Raw genomic sequence first — 22036 nt, 5'->3', positions numbered from 1 at the left:
GACAGGAGGAAAGCTGTCATTGAAGCCATTGGACTTCGTGGTCTGTGTTTGGTGGAGTTTCTTCTATATGTGCCACTGGGAGCAGCAGCAGCAGCAGCATGGCAGATGACAAGGACGTGTTGAGAGACGTTTGGTTCGGCCGGATCCCCACCAGCTTCACTCTGAACCAGGATGAGGTGACTGAGAGAGAGGCCGAGCCCTACTATGTAAGTGCAGTTTACTCTGACTTCACATGGCCACAAAATCTTAAGGCCAGACCTAACTTTTGCTTTTGCTCTTGCCACTTATGCTAAGAGTTTCACCTCCATACTCACTGTTTAAACCCCAGCTATACTAACAGGGCAGGGCTGAATTACACACTGAAATACACTGCAAATCAAGGCGTTAACACGCTAAGTGAATTCACACATTTATAAGTCACACGTGATTGATTTCACTGCAAACAATTTGAAAACCACACCACACCTTAAGCCTGCCCTGGCTGTCTGACTGGGATTCGACCAGAGTGAGGTTATACACAATGGGGAAGCAGGCAGATTGACGAACAAAACAAACAACAAAAATAAAGAAAAGAAACTAGAAATATTGAAATATAGAAATATTGCAATTTTTTAAATCTAACTTTAGGAAAACTGTCATAGTTTAAAGAACACACATCCATATGCATCAGATCTGAAAAACGTATTATACATTTGCACGTATCACAATCCCTGTAACATCCAACATCATAGCACTACTTTGAGAGGGCAGGATGCATCTCTTTGCAAATGAGTATTGACTGAGTTAATCTTTGCATGTAAACTATTTATTAAAAATCAATACTAATCAATAATAATAGTGTTTTTGAGAATCAATACAGTATCACAAAACCTAATATTGCGATGCTCAATATTGTCAATATTTTCTTACACCCCTACTCTCTACTACAGTGACGTAAACACTTTGCTTATCAATGATAATAGTCTCTTTTTATGTAATAATTAATAGCGCGTCTCTTCCTCTCTCCTGCTGGCTCTCTCAGCTGCTGTTACCCAGGGTGAGCTACCTGACTCTGGTGACAGACAAGGTGAAGAAACACTTCCACAAAGTCATGAGGACCGACGACGTGGAGGAGATGTGGTTCGAGTATGAAGGGACGCCGCTGAAATGGTGAGAGAATGATCATTGGTTGAATTGATTCTCTCAGTGGAAACAAGGCTGACTATGTGTGCATTGTGAGGTTGGTACGCTGGTGGATTTCCAAATGTGTTACCTTGCCTCCCTACTCATATTGTTTTGCTTTCTATATGTCAAACATTTATTAGAAGTTACAAGTTACAAATTCAACTTTATTGTCATTTTTCCACATACAAAGTACACGGTTAAAACGAAATGTCGTTGCACACGGACCAAGGTGCAAACACAGACATACAAAAACAGTCACAAACGTAGAACATAACACAGTGAACAAAGTGCGATGGTGCAGCACAGTAAAAGGTGGATGATAGGATATTAACAGAGTAAAGCAGTATAAAAACAATCAGATCTTTAAAAGTGCTATATATAAAAACCGAATGACTCTCCAGAAGAGCCATTTAGTGTATTTTCATATCAGCATCTCGCTCTTTTTTCTCTTCATGAATTTACATTTTTATTTTTCCTGATTGCTCTTGAGAAATGTCCTCCAATAAAATGCTTTTGGGCTGACCCAAAATCTGCACCATATTACAACTAGCACCGTTAGCAGGAAACTGGGTCGGTGTTGGTGTTAACCATGGGCACCTAGTTGACCTAGTTGATTTACTGTGGAGACAGATGCTCTTAGTTGCGCTGCATTTCATTCATTACATCCAACGCGCATCAGTATGCAGCAGTAAATATTGTCACATTGAGACGAAACCGATTTTTTTTTTTTTTTCCAAGGTTTATTTTTTCCAACTTGTTTTTTTTTGATGAAACAGGCAGACACACTGAACTGCAGGCTGCAGAGTGTGTTTACCACTGCGACCACCAGCAGCCCTCGTCCCATGTCATGTTGCTTTTTCATACATCAGCGGACTAATTTGCCTAATCTTTGCAGGTCTTTAGACCACGGTGGAAAATAAGACAACAGTTGACTGAAGTAACCTTTTAGTTCCTGGAAAAGTAGTTCCAGAGACTAAAAGTCTAGATACTAAAAGTTGGAAACCTGGCTCTAGTTAGTTTCTAATCTGCCTGTCTGCTGAGATCAGCAGCACAGCCAGTTAACAGACTGCAGGCACAAAGTTCAGCCACAAGATGTCAGTATTGCTACACAGAACGTGGTTTACAGTAGCATCAAGGTTCCAGTAATTCCAGTGAAATACATTCAGAAAAATAATTAACAGATTTCAGTGTTGAAATATTCATTGCATTATTTGTTATCACGAAAACATATCAAACTGTTTACTGGGTTCAGCCTCTCAAATGTGAAATTCTGCTGTTTTCTTTTCTTATTTTAAATTCATAGTAAATATAATACCTTTGGATTTTTTGACAAACATAAACATTTTAAGACATTACTTCAGGGTCTGGTAACCTGTACCGGGAGTTTGTCATTAGTTTTGACAGTTTTTGAATCACAGTTTTGTACGAATTGGCTTGTTGGCTTCAGGGGAACTAGACCCAAACGACTAACATGGTCAGTAAGTGTGATTGACCATGAAAATACCTCAAAGACACTCATCTGATTTGAGGCTGCGATAAAGAAAATAATTTAATCCCTGTTGGCTGAAACACAGGAAGTGACAAATAGAAATGTTAGGAGTGAAATGTAAACTGTCTCCTGGAGTTTACACGCTGCATCCAGAGAACGCTGGACTCAAGAGCATCAGAAGAAAACAAAAAACGGACATCATTTCTTTTTGCTGGCACTTTAAAGCTTATAAAAAGTTACAGTTAAACCTTTGCTACAAAAAGTTTGTCAAAAATTAGTGGTAACATTTATCCAGAACGCATACACAGTGTTCAGGAGTGAAACATTTCCTTTGGAGGCCATATGCTGTTGTCAGTCTCTATATGGCTGATAAAACAGGCGATGCAGTTGGTCACTTTAAAAGTGACTAATGGGAGTCACACACTTTTAAATAACATTATTTCCTATTTGTGTTTCCTGTTTCCAGGCACTATCCAATTGGAGTTCTGTTTGACCTCCATGCGTCCAACACTGTCTTACCCTGGAGCATCACTGTGCACTTTAAGGTAAGATTCAACCAGACTGTGTGTTCATCTATACAATACTGTATCCCTCCTTATATTTTATCTGTAAATTGTGTGTCCAAGTGTATTCTAAATGTAGAAAAACAAATGTTGTAAAGCTCCACTTGTGAATATTTGTATATAAACGATGACACGTGTAATGTGAAATGGGAAGAAACTCACAGAGAATTATCACCAACTCTGCAGCTCTACCAACACGTTCTCATCCCACCTCGTCACATACTGACGCTTTGTCAGACCCCTCAGTGTCGCTTTCCGGTCGCAGTAAACACATGCTTAATGTTGTGAATCAAACAAAAACACTTGTTTAGGATCTGGCAACAAAACCACTTAGTTAGGTTTAGGAAAAAACAACTAGGTCGGGTTTAAATTCCTACGTTTTTACAGTTCAAATGTGACTTGACGTTGTGAACACGGGACATGAACGAACAGCTGATTGTGACGTGAAAGTGAAACGTAACGCACGGGACATTAACAGCGGTCTCCTGGATGAAAGCCTTATGTTTGTTGGACTCATCCACCTCCCCTCCCACCCCCCCTGTTTGTGTCTTTCACTCTTTAAACTACGTCACCACAGCACTTTCTGCGGATGGGTTTACATTGTAGTAAATAGAAAGCCCGGTGCTTCTCCTACCGGCGCTAAAGGGAGCCTTCTGCAGCGGTATCGAACGCCGACGGCCGTGACAAAGCATCGGTATTTGAACCCCTGGGAATGAGAACGGGCTGGCTAGCTTGTTGTGAGGCTCTTCTGCCCCTTAGTGGCCAAAAAGAAGCTTGAAATAAAATGTTTTTTCTTGTGCATGTGTCAGAATTTTCCAGATAGTGACCTGCTCCACTGCCCGTCCAACTCTATTATCGAGGCCCACTTCATGTCCGGCATCAAGGAGGCCGACGCACTCAAGCACAAGAGCCAAGTCGTCAACGACATGCAGAAGAAAGACCACAAACAGCTGTGGATGGGCCTGCAGAATGGTGAGGCACACGCACACACGCACGCACACACACACATACACACATACACACATACACATGCGTATTTCTATATAAGCAGCTGTGAATGAGCATGCTAAAAGGTGAGGAGGGCAGACACACACACACACACACACACACACACACACACACACTTCAAAGAAGAAAGACCACAAGCAGCTGTTGGGGAAGCGACACACATTCACTCATTAACACTTCGATGCACACATGTTGTCTCCCTGAAGCTCACACACCTACAGTATACGCAGATTCACTCATGCTTGCACACACACACTGTATGCATTATTCATATTTTATGGTCCAGCACACACACATATTTTTATAATTGTTTGCAAAAGATTCACTCATTTGTCGGTGTGGTGCTTTTTACAGACACAAAGAATACATCCTTCTTGCCTTCCTTCCTTGTTCCTGCTCGCGCGCACACACACACACACACACACACACACGCAAATCTCCCTTAAGTCTGATAGTCTTTGAAGCCTTCCAGAACTTCTCCCACCTTTTCCGTATCCACCCACCTGTCCAGACAGATTGATTTTTCATTGATCGTTAGTTGTGATAGAGTGCTGCAGGAATGAGTCCTAAAACCTGGAAATGAGTTCGCATATGGGTGTTTTGAATGGGCTTTTAGTTAGATGCCTGAAATAAGGCCTGTGCTTAACACAAGCTGAAGAGATTTTAACGTCTCTTAATGAGACTACTCAACGTCATCACGCCGACTCGTCCTCCTTTACAGTCTTGTTGTGTATACTCACGCTCATGTGACCGTGGTGTAGTTCATTTATAGCCTAACGTTAGCTTTTTTACTTCTGGCCATTGCAGTTGTGTTTATTTTGGAGATTATCTTGCTGAACGAAATGTGTAAGTATCATAAACTTTGTTTGCCACAGAGCTTATTTTCTGCAATAATCCAAAACCAAATGGAAAAATCCCATTGGCTTTTTGTCGAGGGAATCAGGGTGATGCTGACTTCCTGTTTGGCCTACAAAAATACGTCATCCATGGAGCACTCTATAGCAGTGGATTGTGTAGGTGAATCCGGGGCGGTGGGCCTGAAACGCTGAAAGCTTGTGATGTGGGAGTAGGAGATGGGGGGGTTGGGGGTGGTGGCACAGTGGTGGATTTGTGCTCGTCTTTAAAGCAAAACTCAAAGCGTGGCGTGAGATTCTTGGAATCACTGCAGGTCAAGTTGATCAAACACAGCAACAATAAACACTTTGGTTGATGTCGCTGCCCTCTGGGTCAGTCAGTTATATTTAACTATGTCACCTTGTTTTAATTTATAAATATATGCCTCTCCTCCTTTTGAATTAGTAGTATTAGCACACTTTAACTCTTGTTGATTGATCTGTTGGTTACTTTTGTGATTAATCAATCACACATTTAGTCTGTGAAATGATGAAATTGTGAAAAATGCCCATCAGTCCTGAAAGCCCAAGGTGAAGAAGCAAAACTCAAACATATTCATTTTAAAATGATGGAACCTGCAAATATTTGACATTTTTGCTTTATTAACAGCATAATCCAAATTTTTGCAGATTAATATTCTGTTGGAGTCAAATTTATGTATATAGCATATTTAAAACAACCACAGTTGACCAAAGTGCTGAACAGGATCAAAATACCAAGTAAATGGATATACAAGTAAATAACTAAATAAGAATACAAGAAAACAATAAACATAATATTAAAAGAATTGTGGCACAATAGAAGATGATGTTCAAGCTCAACTGGAATTGAATGCGAACGGGAAGAGGTGGGTCTTTATCAGCGACTTAACCGTTTCAAGGGTCTGAGATGCTCTTATATGAATAGGTAAGCTGCTCCAGAGATTGGGGGGCGGCCACCGCAAATACTCGGTCGCCTCTATTTTTGTGCCTGGATCTTGGAACATCTAAGAGCGTCTGGTTGGTCGACCTCAGCGCTCTAACTGGAGTTATGAAGATGCAAGAGTTCTGCGAGATAAGGTGGCACCGGCTCATTTAAAACCTTACAAACAAGCAATACTATCTTAAAATGAATCCTGAAACAGACAGGAAGCCAGTGGAGGGAGGCCAATACTGGCGTCATGTGATCACGCTTTCTTTTCCCTGTTAGAAGGCGAGCAGCTGCATTTTTAACTGTTCTACACCCACATGCAAAGAATTACAGTAGTCTAACCGAGAGGTAATAAAAGCATCACTAACTCTCTCCAGATCTTTGGAAGGGAGATGGGTTGTCAATCGACAAATCAATTAATCGACTTTCTACAAACTTATAAACCACAAAAGTACTTTCTATTGTTGAATGAACAAGCCATGCAAGCTTTTTATTATAATGTCAATAACACTCCCACATGCATGAATGCCTCAAGTTGGCTTTAGCATATATTTAAATATCTTGTTGTCATTATGCTGTATCCATCTGTGTGGTAAAACACTGAAAATAGTGTATTTGCTGCTGTAGGGGAGGCTTTTCATACTCTGCTGCTGGGTAATGCTTCATGATGTCAGAAGTATTCATAATTTTACTACTTTAGCAAATATTAAACTCTCAATCCTCAAATAATGAACACCACTGGCTCTCAAATAAAGACAGAAAGCTGTATTTGTACTATTAATTCTTTTACATAAATGTAGTTTTCACTCATTGATTATCTCCCTTCAATTTGATACTTAGCTGCTGTTTGTGAAACAGTTCCTATGTCCCAATAAACACAGGAAAGTAAACTAACTGCAATGCAAATGATGGTAGATAATTTGTTTGTATAATTGTTTGTAACTGTCAAAACTGTGCACGAGGCACCGAGAATGTTTTGAACCGGTTTGCTGACAAACCCATAAAACTTCAGCTGCGTATCTCTCTTCCACTTTCCCATGAAACTAATTCAGGGATCACTGACGCATCTTAATACAAGAAATAATAATAACAAAAAAACATTAATTTAGGAGACTAATAGATGATGCTATGGAATGAAAAGTTCATCCTGTCAAACTGTTTATAACTGCATTAAACACAGAAACAGACTTATACTAATGAACTAATCAAACAGAAGGAGTTGGCCTTACTCATGAAAGTGAGAGATGAAACCTTTTCTGAACCAAAACTTTCACGTCCAAAAGAGATCAGAAACAGAGAGAGAAACGGGGATGGCTTGTACTTTCATCCAGGAGAGAGAAAACAGAACGTTTTGCGAAGGTTCATGTGAAAGCGAGAGACGAAGGGGAGACGGAGGGATTGAAACTAGCACATGCTGGGTGGAATCATTTTTGAAGATGAGAGGTCATCCTTCAACCAAACTCATGTGTTATGTTGCATTCACACCAAGAGCGAAGCAAATTTATGCCTCGCTTTACTCGTGGGAGTTGGACCGCCGGTATCATTTGTGTTGATTCACGCTAGACGCGCTCTTATCTTCATAGATACCGACAACTTTTCTTTCCGCCATTTCTGCCATCAACCATGAAAGATATAACCACTGTTGCTGCCTTGTACATGTTGTGGAAGTCCCAGATATGTCAGAAAACCAGACGCCGTCTTGTCTGGGTTCATAACATCACGCGGAGGCGAGCTGTATTCACATACAGTGCCATTGCACTGACTTTATCTAGCAAGCCACATGTCGCTACTGCGGTATGAACCCAAAATAAACAGATTGTGCTGTGATATAATTGCAATAAAGGGATCAGAAGAATGCCGAAATAACAACATTATAATGCTGATTTGTAAAAAGTCTGAATTCATGCTTTGTCAGGTCTGTTACCAAGACGACATGCAAACAACTTTTAAATTCCTTGTTTTCTGAATGGAGTTTCAGTGCCAGGATATGCAGCTGCTCCATCAACACTCGAGATAAAGTCTAAGCAAAAATACAGAGGCTCAGAAGTTCTATTTTTATATCCCTCACTTCCTGGAGAAGGATTATACAGATACTACCAAATCAACATGTCTTATCATCAGGACATTCTACAATTGCTGAGCTGTGTGTGTTTGTGTTGTCACAGATAAGTTTGACCAGTTCTGGGCCATAAACAGGAAGCTGATGGAATATCCCACCGATGAGGGAGGCTTCAGATACATCCCCTTCAGGATATACCAGGTAACACACACACACACCAACAACCCTTCAAAGGAGCAGTATGTAGGATTTAGTGGCATCTAGTGGCAAGGTTGCAGATTACAACCAACTGAATACCCCTCCCCTCACCCTCCTTTTCCAAGCACCTATGAGAACCTACTTCGCCGTGAAACTCGCGAAAAAGGCCCTCTGTAGAGTCAGTGTTTGGTTTGTCCATTCTGGGCTACTGTAGAAACATGGCAGAGCAACATGATGGCCTCAGTGGAAGAGGACCCGCTTCCTATGTATACATGAAAGGCTCATTCTAATGCCGGGTACACACTACACGAGAATCAAGCAAATTTTGCGCCCGATTTCCCCCCCCCCCCCTGACAATTGTCAGCAAAGCCCCGATTTTTTGAAGATTCAAAAGATTATCCTTCCAGATGTTCCTGTGGTGTGAGGTATGTTAAGAGTGTTTTATTACATCACCCGATCAGCTCGGAAGTCCATCCTGGCCGTGTTCATTATTTCCGATCGGATATCCTGTTGTACGTGGGGAACCCCGAGGACAGCCCAACATGCAGTCACGTAGGAAAGAACGATAGCCAATTGGGAACCAAGTTGACTGAAGTTGAAGGACAACCACCACCGTCATGGCGGCTGCAGCTAATGCATGGGCTGATGCAAAACGCAAAGCATAAAGTAGTAGTAAGATGGACCTCAGAAATGGAGGACTAACTTGTTGATTTGTGGCAACAACGCAAGTGTGTATTTAACGTGTCTCCATGGCTTCATGGCTTCATCCATCCATCCTTTGTGAATTTTCAGTACAAAGTAGTGCAAAAACTAACTTTTTTTTAGTCGGCACTCTAGTTGTTCATGGATGGATCATGGAATGGAATCTGTTAGTGTGTGCTGTGCTGTTTTGGCCAAAATTGGTGCTCTCCACATATGATTAAAAAATGTTATTTTTATAAAACAGTCACTATATCCTGACAGTAGTGCGAGATTTCACAGACCAGAGGAAAACAACCAATCAGAGCCAAGCTGGAGCTTTGCTGTCTCTGATCAGCTGTCTATCACTCGCAAACTCCAATGGCAGCGCTGATCAAATATGAATCAATATGTGCTTACTGTAATGCCTATTTCTCGCCTCAAATGTTTTCAGAAACATCTTGTAGTTACCGTTTAGCTGTAAAATGACCCTAACCCTAGATTTTTTTAAGCCTGAAAACAGCCATGAGGAGGTGCAGAAGTCTAGTTATCTCTCAGAACACTTGAATTACAAAATGCTGAAAGGTTATTATAGAATTTTTGCCCAGTGATGCCAAAAATATACTGCCTACTGAAGCTTTAAATTTAACATAACATATCGTTATGTGTGGAGTCTCTCACATTTTCAAAATCTTTTAGTGTGCGCCAGCCTTAAGGTAACGAAAACACAACAATTCTTATTCTACACTCTGAACCTTTAAAATAACAGTTTCTCCTAACTTCATTTTTAGTTTGGTAAATTTTGAGTCTCTTGAGAGAGTAAAGCTGAAGTTTGCCCGTCAGCCCAGTAGATGTAGCCAGATGGCTGCATATGTGAAAATCCCTCTGTGTTGTCTGGTGCAGGCCCAACCATACACTGGCTCATTTTGTCTACTAAGTTATTACAGATAACAATCTATCAAAATACGCAGCTGGAAAATAAAAAGTATTGAAAATTACTTACGTCATCATTTCCGATCATGTTAGGAACCATGATGGGTACATCGTGCCCCTTCCTGGCACCCGCATATACCTACAGGCAGTCTTAATATCGGTAAAAATCATTTCATCACTCAGTCAGTCACACGTCAGTTTTCCACATTGTGCAACTGAGGAGTGTGTGACCTTCTCTTGACATATTCATCACTTGAAGAAATAACAATAGTCTCTTTATAATCGAGAAAAACAACCTTTATAATAGCCATAATACCCGCCTTGAAACTTCATGAGTCAGGTTGTTTTTTTTCCATAGTTCTTTACATATGACAGTTTAATCAAACTTGCTTTTCTGCGTCATTCTTTCAGTTGTCATCTGTATAAGTGAAACAATTAAGAGACATTCATTATGCATATATCGGGGCTGTCATAACGCTTTAACGCAAATTTGTTTTAACACCACTAATTTCTGTAACACATTAAGTCAACTTGTGATTTTTTGGTTGAAGCTGGCTCACTTTTAAAGCTAGAATGAAGATACTGGTACCATATGAAACTAAAAAACCTAATGAATCAATTGTTACCAACCATGTCATACTAGCTTGTTGCATAATAACGTTCCAAACTTGCGCTAAATTTTGGCAAGGAAAAAATGTCATGGCCATTTTCAAAGGTGTCCCTTAACCTCTGACCTCAAGATATGTGAATGAAAATGGGTTCTATGGGTACCCAGGAGTCTCCCCTTTACAGACATGCCCACTTTATGATAATCACATGCAGTTTGGGGCAAGTCATAGTCAAGTCAGCACACTGACACACTGACAGCTGTTGTTGCCTGTCTGGCTTGAGTTTGCCATGTTATGATTTGAGCATATTTTTTATGCTAAATGCAGTACCTGTGAGGATTTCTGGACAATATTTGTCATTTTTTTGTGTTGGTAATTGATTTCAAATAATAAATATATACAAACATTTTCATAAAGCAAGCATATTTCCCACTCCTATGTTGATATGAGTAATAAATACTTGACAAATCTCCCTTTTAATGTACATTTTGAACAGATAAAAAATTGTGATTAAATATTTTAATAGATTGACAGCCGTAGTATATTTGCTTGTGAATGTTTACAGCTGTTTTTTTCTCGTGACTTCTGATCAAATAAAAAGGTCTCTAAATAATAAAGGCCAAGAAACAAAACGCTGTCTGTGAGAGACGTGTGGGACCTCGCATTGCCCTGGTGCTTTTTGGAGGTTATTCATCGGTTCCGGTACATTTGATACCTGTGACTCTCCCATGTTTGTATGTAATTCCACTGAACCGAGATGAGCCAGTGGGTGAGCCTCAGGGTTAATTTCGGGATGAAGAGGCGTGGGCAGTCAGACAAGCGGCCTCGGGTCGGGTGTTTCCGCCGAGCCTCCGCAGCTTTATCCTGACTCAGGTGAAAATTCCCTTCGGAGGACAAAAAAGAAAGAAGAAGGGATGAATAAGCGAGTGATTCTCGCCTGGAAAACATTAGCACACTGCGAGCCAGACAGCAGGGGAAAAGTGCCACGCTTTGAGTCAAGTGTTGGGGTGGGGGGGTTTCTCTATGCAGATCAGGAAAGACTGGAAAAGTACGGAGAGTAAATTTGACAACATCTACGGTTTGGAACAGTTCAGAAATTGCACATAATGACTTAAGAAGTTATTTTCAACACCACATGTCATTGTGAAGGAATAATCTGAAGCAACAGTGTAATTAAATGTAATTTAAAGTAATTTTTAATCCCACTGGACACTGAAGAGTGTCAATCCAGTCAAGGAAATGAAGATTTGGAAAACATCTGGATCTTTGCAACAAAAACATGTTGACAGTCTGCTTTGAGTCTAGTGGCTGAATGTGTGTGCGTTTAGCCTTGATCTCAAATCACAGCAAACAGAAAAGGCCTCCTCGCTGCGACTGAGTCCTGTGAAGGAATTAAAACTTAAAGGCCTGTCAAGACAAGTTTGGAAAAATAATGTAAGAAAACGGAGCGGAGTAGAAAAATAGCTTCAGAGAGGAGTGTCATCTTCTGAAACAGAGAGAGATTTGTAGATGAACAGAACAGAACAGGATTGCGATGTAATGGTTAGTTGCGAGAGTGAAGCATATTTTTCTGTCACATATCTGCTGTGACTGCTGGTGATTTCCCACTGGGATGATTTATTATTGAGCGTGTCAAGTTTTTAATGAGACCTGCTGGGCTCCACATATGGCTGCATTTACATTTTGCGCAACAATGAGGGCGGGAGTACAGCTGTCAATCAACGCTGACTGCCTCGCATGAAATCCAAAAAAGCTCATAAATGCTTTTGTTTTTACTTTCACATCTTCAGCGCGTAAATAAACCATTTTACACTTAGACAAAAACATTCTTGTGTTTGGTTATAAAACGCGACTCTTTTAAAGTGGTGGACTGAAACATGCAGTCTCACCAACACTTCCCGCCCTCTCAGACATGCACTTGTCGCAGCTGTAAAAGCGTGTAAAGGCTGGCGGGTAGAAAAAAAACCCAGACTGTTCCTGTTTTGGGTGTCTTTCATGGCTGAATTGAAAGTTTCCACGGCCATTTATGAGCCGATGGTTTCATGACAATTGGAGCATCAAAGCCTGTTACAACCTCACTGTGTGATTTCCAAACATATTGGGAGAAAAAAAAAAAAAGGCATCATTCCTGAAAAGTCTGGATTGTTTTGGAGATGGTGTGGTTTCCATCTTACAAACTGCGAAATTATTTACAACCAAACGAGGCCTGGAAAGAAAAAGTGGAAACTAAATCTTTTCTTTATGATCTTGAAAATACTTGTTGTGGCAGTTTGCTGTGGCACAACTACTTTCACCGCTCAAAAGTGTCCACAGAAGTTTTGAATTTGCACGTACCAAGATCTCAACATTTAACTTTGTGTGTAATCTTAATATGACTGATGATGACCAACAACATGACACCAATTTCCCGGACAATATCCTGCGTCAGCTGTGTTGTTTTTAGGAGAAAATAGTGGGTTGTATTTACCGTAACTTCCAAAGCACTCAGAGAAGCCAAGTTAGAATTCCTTAACATCAGTTACGGGTCTTTGTCTTTGTTTCACTGCACTCTAATGCTAAAATTGAGTTAAGGTCTTTGTCTTGCTGCGCATCAAAGTGAAGTTTGCTGCGCTGGTTTGACTTCTTAGTGAATTTATTTGTACAGTGTCATATTTATTCACTATTAGAAAACTTATTCATAACATCATCAACAACAACTTTTATAACATTTTATCTGTAAATGTTTACTGTAGGGCTGTCGTTTGATTCAAATATTTAATTGCGATTAATTGCATGATTGTCCATAGTTAATCGTGATTAATCGCAAATTAATTGCAAATTAATCGCAAATTAATCGCACATTTCTTATCTGTTCAAAATGTACCTTAAAGGGAGATTTGTCAAGTATTTAATACTCTTATTAACATGGAAGTGGGAAAATATGCTGCTTTATGCAATTGTATGTATATATTTATTATTGGAAATCAATTAACAACACAAAACAATGACAAATATTGTCCAGAAACCCTCACAGGTACTACATTTAGCATTAAAAAAATGCTCAAATCATAACATGGCAAACTCAAACTCAAACTCAAGCCAGACAGGCAACAACAGCTTTCAGTGTGTCAGTGTGCTGACTTGACTATGACTTGCCCCAAACTGAATGCGATTATCATAAAGTGGGCATGTCTTGAGGTTGAAAACGGCCATGCCAGTTTTTCTTCGAAAAAATTTAGCATAAGTTTGGAGTGTTATTTAGCCTCCTTCCCGACAAGCTAGTATGGACAAGTAGTATTCCTTAGCTTTTCTAGTTTCATATGATACCAGTGTCGTCACTCTAGCTTTAAAACAGAGCCAGCTATAACTTCCGAAAGATCGGCAGTTTGTCAGATTTTTAAGATGTTAATTAAAAATTGCAAGTTGCATTAATTAATTTGCATTTTTCTCAGTTCTACACTCAAAATCAAGCAAATAACTTAAATGATAAATTAAGTTCTTAAATAATCCAAAATTCCTAGGAACTTTACGGAGATTATGTCGTTGCTAAAGAGAAAATCCAGTGTTTTGTTAGCCAGAGATGCTGCGACAAGACGAAACAGGTTGTATAAAAAAACTCAGCAAAGACGCTCAGCTTGGAGAAAAAGAAAATAGATTGAAGAGATGGAAAAAGGTGCAGAAACGCTGAGAAGAACGAAGCTGTTTGGCACTCCGAAAGTCACTGTGGTGACTTAACACAGAGGAAAGATCCCCCCTCCCACACACACACACACACACACAAACACACACATGCTCAGAGTCCTTCAAAGCCAGATTGTGGTCTTTAGTGTAAATAACATGTGCTGTGTTTGATGCAGACAGAATTAATGACAACACTCAGTCCAAATAACAGAGGGCTCATTTCCGTCTGGCCTGCACTCCTCATGGAGACAAAGACACCTCATGGGCATGGACGACACATTTATGTGTGTGTGTGTGTGTATGTCTGCCTTATGTCCTGAAGGTTAAACGTAATTTAACCACCTTCCTTGGCCTGATATAAATCTTTATATCCTTCAAATTAACAACTTTATTTTTCTTTTAATTTACTTTTTAAATGTTTTAAATGTCTTACATAATCTACATATATCCGGGACATTGATATTCTGAATAATAAGCTATTTTTGGCACGTTTCCTCTCCCTTTACATTACTTTCCATTACTTTCCATTACTTTCCATTGTTACTTTTACGTCATTTCCTTAATTAAAATTGTTCCATACATGCACCCCCGCGTTTCTGTTCGCTCGCGCACATCTGTCATCTGTCTTTGCAAGCTTCTGTTGCCCGTCTTTGCCATTTCATTTGCTTCCATTTGAGCCCTGTGCTTGTGCATGTAGTACGCATCGGCCCCGCCGCGCCCTTGGCTCCGTCTGGCGGCAGGACTCGTTTGGCTGCCAGTGCATCTTCCTGCTCCAGCAGTGACGCCACTCTGTGATTCAAAGAGCCAGAGGGGGCCGACCGTCTCGCTGCGCGGAAAGTGAAAATTACTATCCTTCTTTTAAAGACCGCTTACATTGTTGCTCTGCAGGTACACCTCTCTGTTCCCGCTCCGTGACTCACTGCTGACTCACAAACCCCCGATGCAAGAGCAGGCAGTCCACCTCTGTGTTGTGGTGCTGCGGAAGCTGCCTGCTTCGAAGAATGCAGGTTTATTGCCTCCCAGATATCTTGTAATGGCTGACTGAGACGAGGGGGAGGTGGTGACTACACAGACAATTACAAAACATGGGAATGCTGGAAACGGTTCATGCCAATGGCAACAGGTGATATGCCTGTTGTAGTGGGGAAGAACGCTCTGCCGCCTTTACAGCAATGATGTCTGGTAGAACCATGACTGTCAATGGAAAACCTTTAGGTCTTCTAATGAGTCTGCTGCTGCCAAGCAGCTTAAATGCCTACAGGTGTTTAGATTTGTGGTGTTGGCAAACCTTGCTGATCTGTGCATCATCATGCATGGAGGTTTAGTTTGATAATTAATTCCATGTCTTAGGTTTATTGCGATCTTACATTAAGGAGTCAGTTCGCCCCAAGATACAAAACAACATATTTTCTATGTTACCTAAGTGGTATAGTCATGCAGATCAGGGGTTTTCAAAGTCTGAGACTGTAGGGCTCCCCTTAGACAAAGCTTGGAAAAAGGCGCCCCCTCAGCTGTCCTTAGTTTACTTGCTTAGTTTCATTCATTCCTGGATGCCTATGGGATCATGATTATGTGATTTGATCCCATACACGAGGCCTATTCAATTGGCAGCCCGTGGGCCAAATCCGACCCTATGATCATTACAAATATAAAAGTATTAAAGAAATAAAATAATTTATTCCCATTCATCAACGTTACCACTCGCACTATTAATGCTCTTACGGACTGTTAAACGCAATATCATTGTGTGTTATTCTTTAAATAACCTGTTTATGGATTTTTACCTTGTTTGATTATTATAAGATCATACTTTTATTAGTAGGCTAATTAGCCCATTTATCAGTTATGTCTTGTTAAGCACAGAAATGCTAATTTTGTTAAAAAGTTTTAACCCGGACTGTTTAAGCAGAGGGAATTTAGGAGAGTAAAACTGATTAAAATATGTTAAATGTATTTGTTCAAACAACAACCTACTAAGATTAAAAAGATGTATTGTTTTCACATTTATATTCCTAGCTTTGCAGATCAGACATAGGAAATGGAAATGTCCAGCCCCTTGGCACTTCACTGTTTTTCAAATCTGGCTCTTCTGAAAACGTAATTGAATAGACCTGCCATAGACACTCAACAATAGAGCCAAGATAGCCTACAGACTACACCACATACAAAAGCATTTATTAGTTCTAACTCTGGGAATGTGGGAAACACAGATAAATTGCCCCAAAGTACTGAATCAAATTACACACACATCACTATTCTATGTGATCTTATTATAACTACTGTAATGACTAATATCCGTTCACTAAGCCCGCCTCCCACTTTGAAAACCTCTGACGTAGATAGTTTTGGTTCTATTCAATATAATAATTCACAGAACACGCTGTCAACATATTTCATAGAAACTACCAACACGTTCTCATTCCAACAAAACCACCATCGCAATTGCAACAAAACCACTATAGTTAGGTTTAGGAAAGAACTACATGGTTGGTCTTAAAACTACTAAGTTTGTACAGTGAAAATGACACTGAACATTGTGAACACAGGACACGAATGAACAGCTGATTGTAAGGTGATGCGCGGGACACAAACAACGGTCCCCCGGATGAAAGCCTTGTGTTTGTTGGACCCATCTACCTCCCCTCCCACTCGCCTGGTGTTGCTTTTAGCTCTTAAACCTACGTCAGCACACTCCCGGTGCACTTTATCTGAGCGTTTACTGTTGCCGGTGATGGGTTTGCATTGTATGGATGTAATGGAACGCCCAGTGCGTTTCATACTGGCGCTAAGGAGTGCCTTGTGTGTCAGTATTGAACGCCGACGGCCGTGACAAAGCCTCGATATTTGACGCTCTGGGAAAGAGAATGGGCTTAAACTACAGTGTTCCTTTGGTAGAAAGCAGTGTTGAGGTGGAAGCAGAAATCTCAGAGACAAGGATATCTGAAAAACTAGGCTGATAAAACCAAAACTGTCTACATGACTAAATACCACTATGGGTATGGCAGTACTTTAATTAAAACATCCTCATAAAGTGGATGGTGCCAAAAAGAGTTCACAATTACGTGGATTACATGCGAATTGATTTCATGAAAAAAAATTTAAAATTTGTGTCTATATACACGAATCAATACATTAAATTCCGCGACTATTTCACACACTGCTGTGCGACTGGGCTGGATAAGCACCAAAATATGGAGATGAATGGTGAAATACAAGAGATCAAGCTAGCACGCAGCACTTGATAAATAATTTAGAATTCGATTCGGTGTCCCTTGATGGAGTTTCTCCTCTACAGGTGTGCATTTCAAGTTCTGAGAAATGAAGACCGCTAAAAATGAGGTTGGAATTTTAATTTACGAATGGATGGTCTCAGAGTTCAGTGGAAACGCTTTCTCTCACCCCTTTCCATTCATGGAAACGTATATTGATTGACGTTGCTGTAACCCTGTCCATTGTTTTACCATCAATTAGGCGGATTGAATCCCCTCCCATCAATTAGGCGATGTCTTGAGTTCCGCTGCTCTTTTCACTCAGCGAGAGCGAGCCATCTCTTTTCACCTGGATCCTAATATCACCCTGCTCTCTTTGTGTCGCCATGTGCTGCTGTGCCAGCTAAGGTGTCACGCCAGCTGAAAAGAAAGTGTCTCCGTCCAAGCAATATCACGCTTCTCTCCCTAGGGATCGATAGCCGCTTCTTTGTATGGCGACCAGCTCAATTATTCATGGCTTTCTATTTAGAAATGCAATGAAGTAGCTTCACTTAGCGCACTCTCCCTGCTCTGGCTCTTGCCGAAGATCCCGCACGAAACGTCGTGCTTCCTGTCAGTGACTCAGTCTTTCTGTGTAACCCGAGCACCGGCTTCGCGCCTCCACTGCCACCTTCCTCTTGCTGCTTCGCGCCTGGCTCCGTGGTGTGTAGTTACCGCTCGGTTACTCGATCCCTGTTCTCGCCGGTTTCCTTTTCACAGCTCCATGATTAGGTCCTATTGTGTGTCAGACTCTCCGTTTGACACCTCAGCTTGGGTGTCTTCTTGCACCACGTTTCTCTATCGGACGCCGCCGTTTCTCCCATTTATTCTGAGCTTCTCAGTGGGTAAAGCAAGACTTTAACTGAGCCCACTAATGATCACTATTGACCACAACGAGGTGCTGGGCAGTATTTCAATACTGTCTTTTTTCGGCTTTCAGTGCAATCAAATGGTAATGATACGATTTAAATTGTTTTATAATTTACAAAATGATTTTGCCCAATCAGTGATTGAAAGAAAATGATAAATACATAAAAACAAAAATCATTCACTTTTTTTGTTATATATTTGCCATATTGTGATATACACCAATATTGGAAAAATAATTTAAAATAGGACTGCAACTATTATTTTTTATCATTGATTAATCTGATAATTGTTTGATAACTCAACGTATCCTCATACAATGGTTCGTATGTACGTTCCTGCAACATGAACGATTAATTACTGGTTGAATTTCTGATATGACTGATAAGTAATTGAAACGGATTCAGTTCTTTTTGGATTCTAATTTCTTCAAATGTTTGGCCTTTTTTATTTGATGAATTACTTAAAAAAACAAACCGATTATTACATGTCTTCATTTTTTAGATAGTTTCACTACCAAATCTTATTAACATTGTAATATTGATTATTTGACTGTTTTGCCTGGCCCACTACTCCTACTGATTCTACAAATTAAAACCTCTTCAGTCAACCAATTTGTAAATTAGCTGGTGTAGGGTTGAAAATGAGCATGGTCCTGAGTCACTATGGCACATTGAATTAAGGTGCTTGATTAACCAAATAGCATTATAAGTCACCACCTGACAGCAACTCCTGGTCGCTGTCCAGCGCCTGGCGCCTTGTCTCCTGCTCTGAGGACACGGGTCACCTGGTAACCAGAACCACTGAATATTTAACTTGACTTTGAAGTGATGGTGAGACTCTTGACATTAACAAAGAACATACCCGCTGACATATCAGAATCAGGTTCATTTACTGGATTTACAGGAGGTTACGGTACAACATTAAGCGTGTCAAATAAATGAATACAACAGTTAATTGTATTTACCTGTAGGAGGTGATTAACATTCATGATGTCAAAAAGGTTCACAGTATCACTTGTATTTCAGCATGCCTGTGTTGAGCAGGGTTGGAAATTAACTTTTTTGTCTACCTGCCACTGTGGCTGGTGGGTCCAAAATCTACCAGCCACTTATTGTTTATTGGCTGGTGAGTGAAGCAAATCTAGCAGCCACTTGCATATTTGACCATCATTTGGCTGGTGGCTGGTGCTAATTTCCAACCCTGGTTGATGGGTGATATGGACTGGCAGGAAAGGTTATGGGCCTTACATATGCTATAATTCATGTGTTTTTTTTAATTATCTTTTATTATCAAAAATACAAATTAACTTTCATAATTACTCAATTCTGTATACAATATTTACAAAACATTCATCATTCAAATCAATAATTCCAAAGTGTGCAAATTACATAAATAAACCAAAATGTCCCACAACTGAAGAGTAAACCCACCCATATACCAATAACTTAAAAAAAACAATACCAATAAAACCCCATAAATTAGTGTACCCAAAATAAACCAAACCCATAAATTAGAAGCCAATAAAGGAAACGAATAGTGCTTAACATCAACCAAATAAACCAAAATGTGTATAAAGGAAATCAAATCCCCAGAAAATTAGATCAAACCGGCCTGCAAACTTCCAACAACCAAAAGTGAATTAAGTACAAAAGTAAAAACAAAATTCTTAAAAAAAAATCAACTATAATTTAGTAACTTAAATCATAACCCACAAAAACCCCCCCATAAAACCCCTATGAACCCAAATGGAGAACAACTGTACTGTACAAAATAATGAAAACAGATGCTGTTCGATAAAGCTAAAAATACAACAGAAACAGAAAACAATTCCACACAAAAGTTAAAAAGAAGTGACGTTTTTGTGTATCTTCACAGAAGTGCAATTCTCAAATAACTCAGTCCATCAAAAAACGTTTGATCTTCCTCCAATAATTGCCTTAATCAGCCAATAATGAATCAATGATAAATATTGTACTTTTAAAGGTTCCGAAGAGTTTTAAGGAAGACTTTTTCATTCTGTCTGCAGAGCACCAAAAATCTCAAAATTCCTCTTCCATAATATGTGAGATAATCAGATCCAATCTGAAAATGTGTTCTCTTTAAGTCAGTCAAGGACTTCAGTGAGTTAACTGTTTTAGTATCTTCACAAAGGGCATCTCATAAAACGGGTTATATTTCGATTCTATACATTTTTCAGCAGTGCAGTGGAAAGATCCGTTTTTCTATTGAACTGCGTGCCTCAAAGGGCATACCAACAACACACTACACCCTCTGTCCTTACACTCTTGAGTCAAAGTCCATTACCAGCTCTGGACATAGTTTACTAGATTTTTGTCTGGCGTCTGGCGGTAATTTCCCACCATGTTTCCCGCACCTCTCACACATGGGATGTTTTGGCTGCAGGGTAGCAGATCAGAGCCGAACAGTCATGAGGATGTTTGCTGTGTACATCACTTATGCTTAGTTGTCCCTTCATGACTGAGACAGTTTACGTTTTAGGCATTTAGCGGTTGCTCTTACCCAGAGTGATTTGCATTGTGGTCAGCAGTAGGATAAGCTTTGGTTCCTAGATCATTACCATGATAAGTGGTGAGGAGGTCACAGGTCAGGGCTACATCATCACGCCAGTATGCCTCTGACTGTAGACGGATTGATTGAATACAGTGTGGGAAAAGATATCAGAGGAAAGATGGACGGATCTTTTTCAGAAAGGAGGATTCTGTATGCACTGATATAATTAATCTGGAGAATTTTCCAACACACATACACTTTGTTGAGTTTTTCAATTTCATTGTTTGGTTTCTAATCAAGTTTTTAGAGCTGCTGTCACTTATGGAGCAGCATAATGTCATTCTGATTATGAAAACCCTTGAGCATAAAAGCATCCACTTTACTGAAGTGTCCTTGAGCAAAACACTTGAACATTACCATCTCTTTGACCTCCCACCTCTCTGGAACGGTGAAAGAGAGAAGAGCATGAGTAGGATTTATGTTGCTTACTTGTTTGTTTGTTTGTTTGTTTACTTTTGTTGATTATATGACCTTTGTATTTGCTCATAATGCTTATTAAGGTGAGATTCCTTCTATAAACCCCTTGGGTTTTTTAATCTCACCCGCACAACTTCTTTTCTTTTCTTGGTGTATTTCTGCTGCTTTGTTTTATTGTGTGTGTATATTATGGTTTACTCCACTATTCTCTCCTTCTACAAAGGTGTTTTAGGGCCATTGTAGGTTTAGAAAAAAACATTTCGGAGCTGGGGGAGCGGGGTAATATTCCGAGAATAGACAATAGAATGACAATATGAATAGAAATAACTTTTTTTTTTTTGTATGGCCCTTTATAGGCGGATGTTTTACCGGTGTCCGGTAGTTGCTTTTAGCTAAAAATGGCAGAAGCGTAGCTCTGCTGCTGAGCGCTCTTGTTGTAATGGAAGGAACAATTGACTTTCACTTCTTAGCAATATACGTTCTTTGGTGTTTTTATGAATCCCCCTGCCTCCCTGTCAGCTCCCTCGGGGCCGTTTGCATTTACCATAAATGTCAGTATATGGGTAATCTACAATTTTAGCGTTGGCCTAGATTTGACCTCGGAGATACGAGTGACTGCTGGCTTGACCACAGTTTGATGAGGTTGATTCATTCAACATTGCAAAGTGAAGCGATGTGGTTCGTTGATCAACGCCCACACTCTTTTTCCGAGTTTTTTTCTCGTAAATGTACCTCTTTAATCTCAGACAATATCCAAGTATTTTATC

The 22036-nt window shown here is 40.0% G+C and overlaps 1 protein-coding gene across 4 annotated transcripts in view; it reads left to right on the top strand.

The window, feature by feature from the left end:
* Window positions 1–22036, top strand: part of atg5 (ATG5 autophagy related 5 homolog (S. cerevisiae)) — a 41605-nt gene that overhangs the window by 1584 nt on the left and 17985 nt on the right. For 2 of the 4 annotated variants that reach the window (XM_037784152.1, XM_037784154.1), the window contains exons 2-6: window positions 6–206; window positions 1022–1149; window positions 3120–3198; window positions 4026–4188; window positions 8193–8287. In XM_037784152.1, the coding sequence (XP_037640080.1) occupies window positions 99–206; window positions 1022–1149; window positions 3120–3198; window positions 4026–4188; window positions 8193–8287 (573 nt within the window). In that variant the 5' untranslated portion in view covers window positions 6–98. The remainder of the gene's footprint in view (window positions 1–5; window positions 207–1021; window positions 1150–3119; window positions 3199–4025; window positions 4189–8192; window positions 8288–22036) is intronic. The other 2 variants (XM_037784153.1, XM_037784155.1) reach the window with 1 other exon arrangement.

The sequence above is a fragment of the Sebastes umbrosus genome, chromosome 11 (genome assembly GCF_015220745.1).
Source record: "Sebastes umbrosus isolate fSebUmb1 chromosome 11, fSebUmb1.pri, whole genome shotgun sequence".
Classification (NCBI taxonomy): Eukaryota; Metazoa; Chordata; class Actinopteri; order Perciformes; family Sebastidae; genus Sebastes; species Sebastes umbrosus.
The sequence above is the reverse complement of the archived record's forward strand: the minus strand, read 5'-3'. Positions and strand labels throughout refer to the sequence as shown.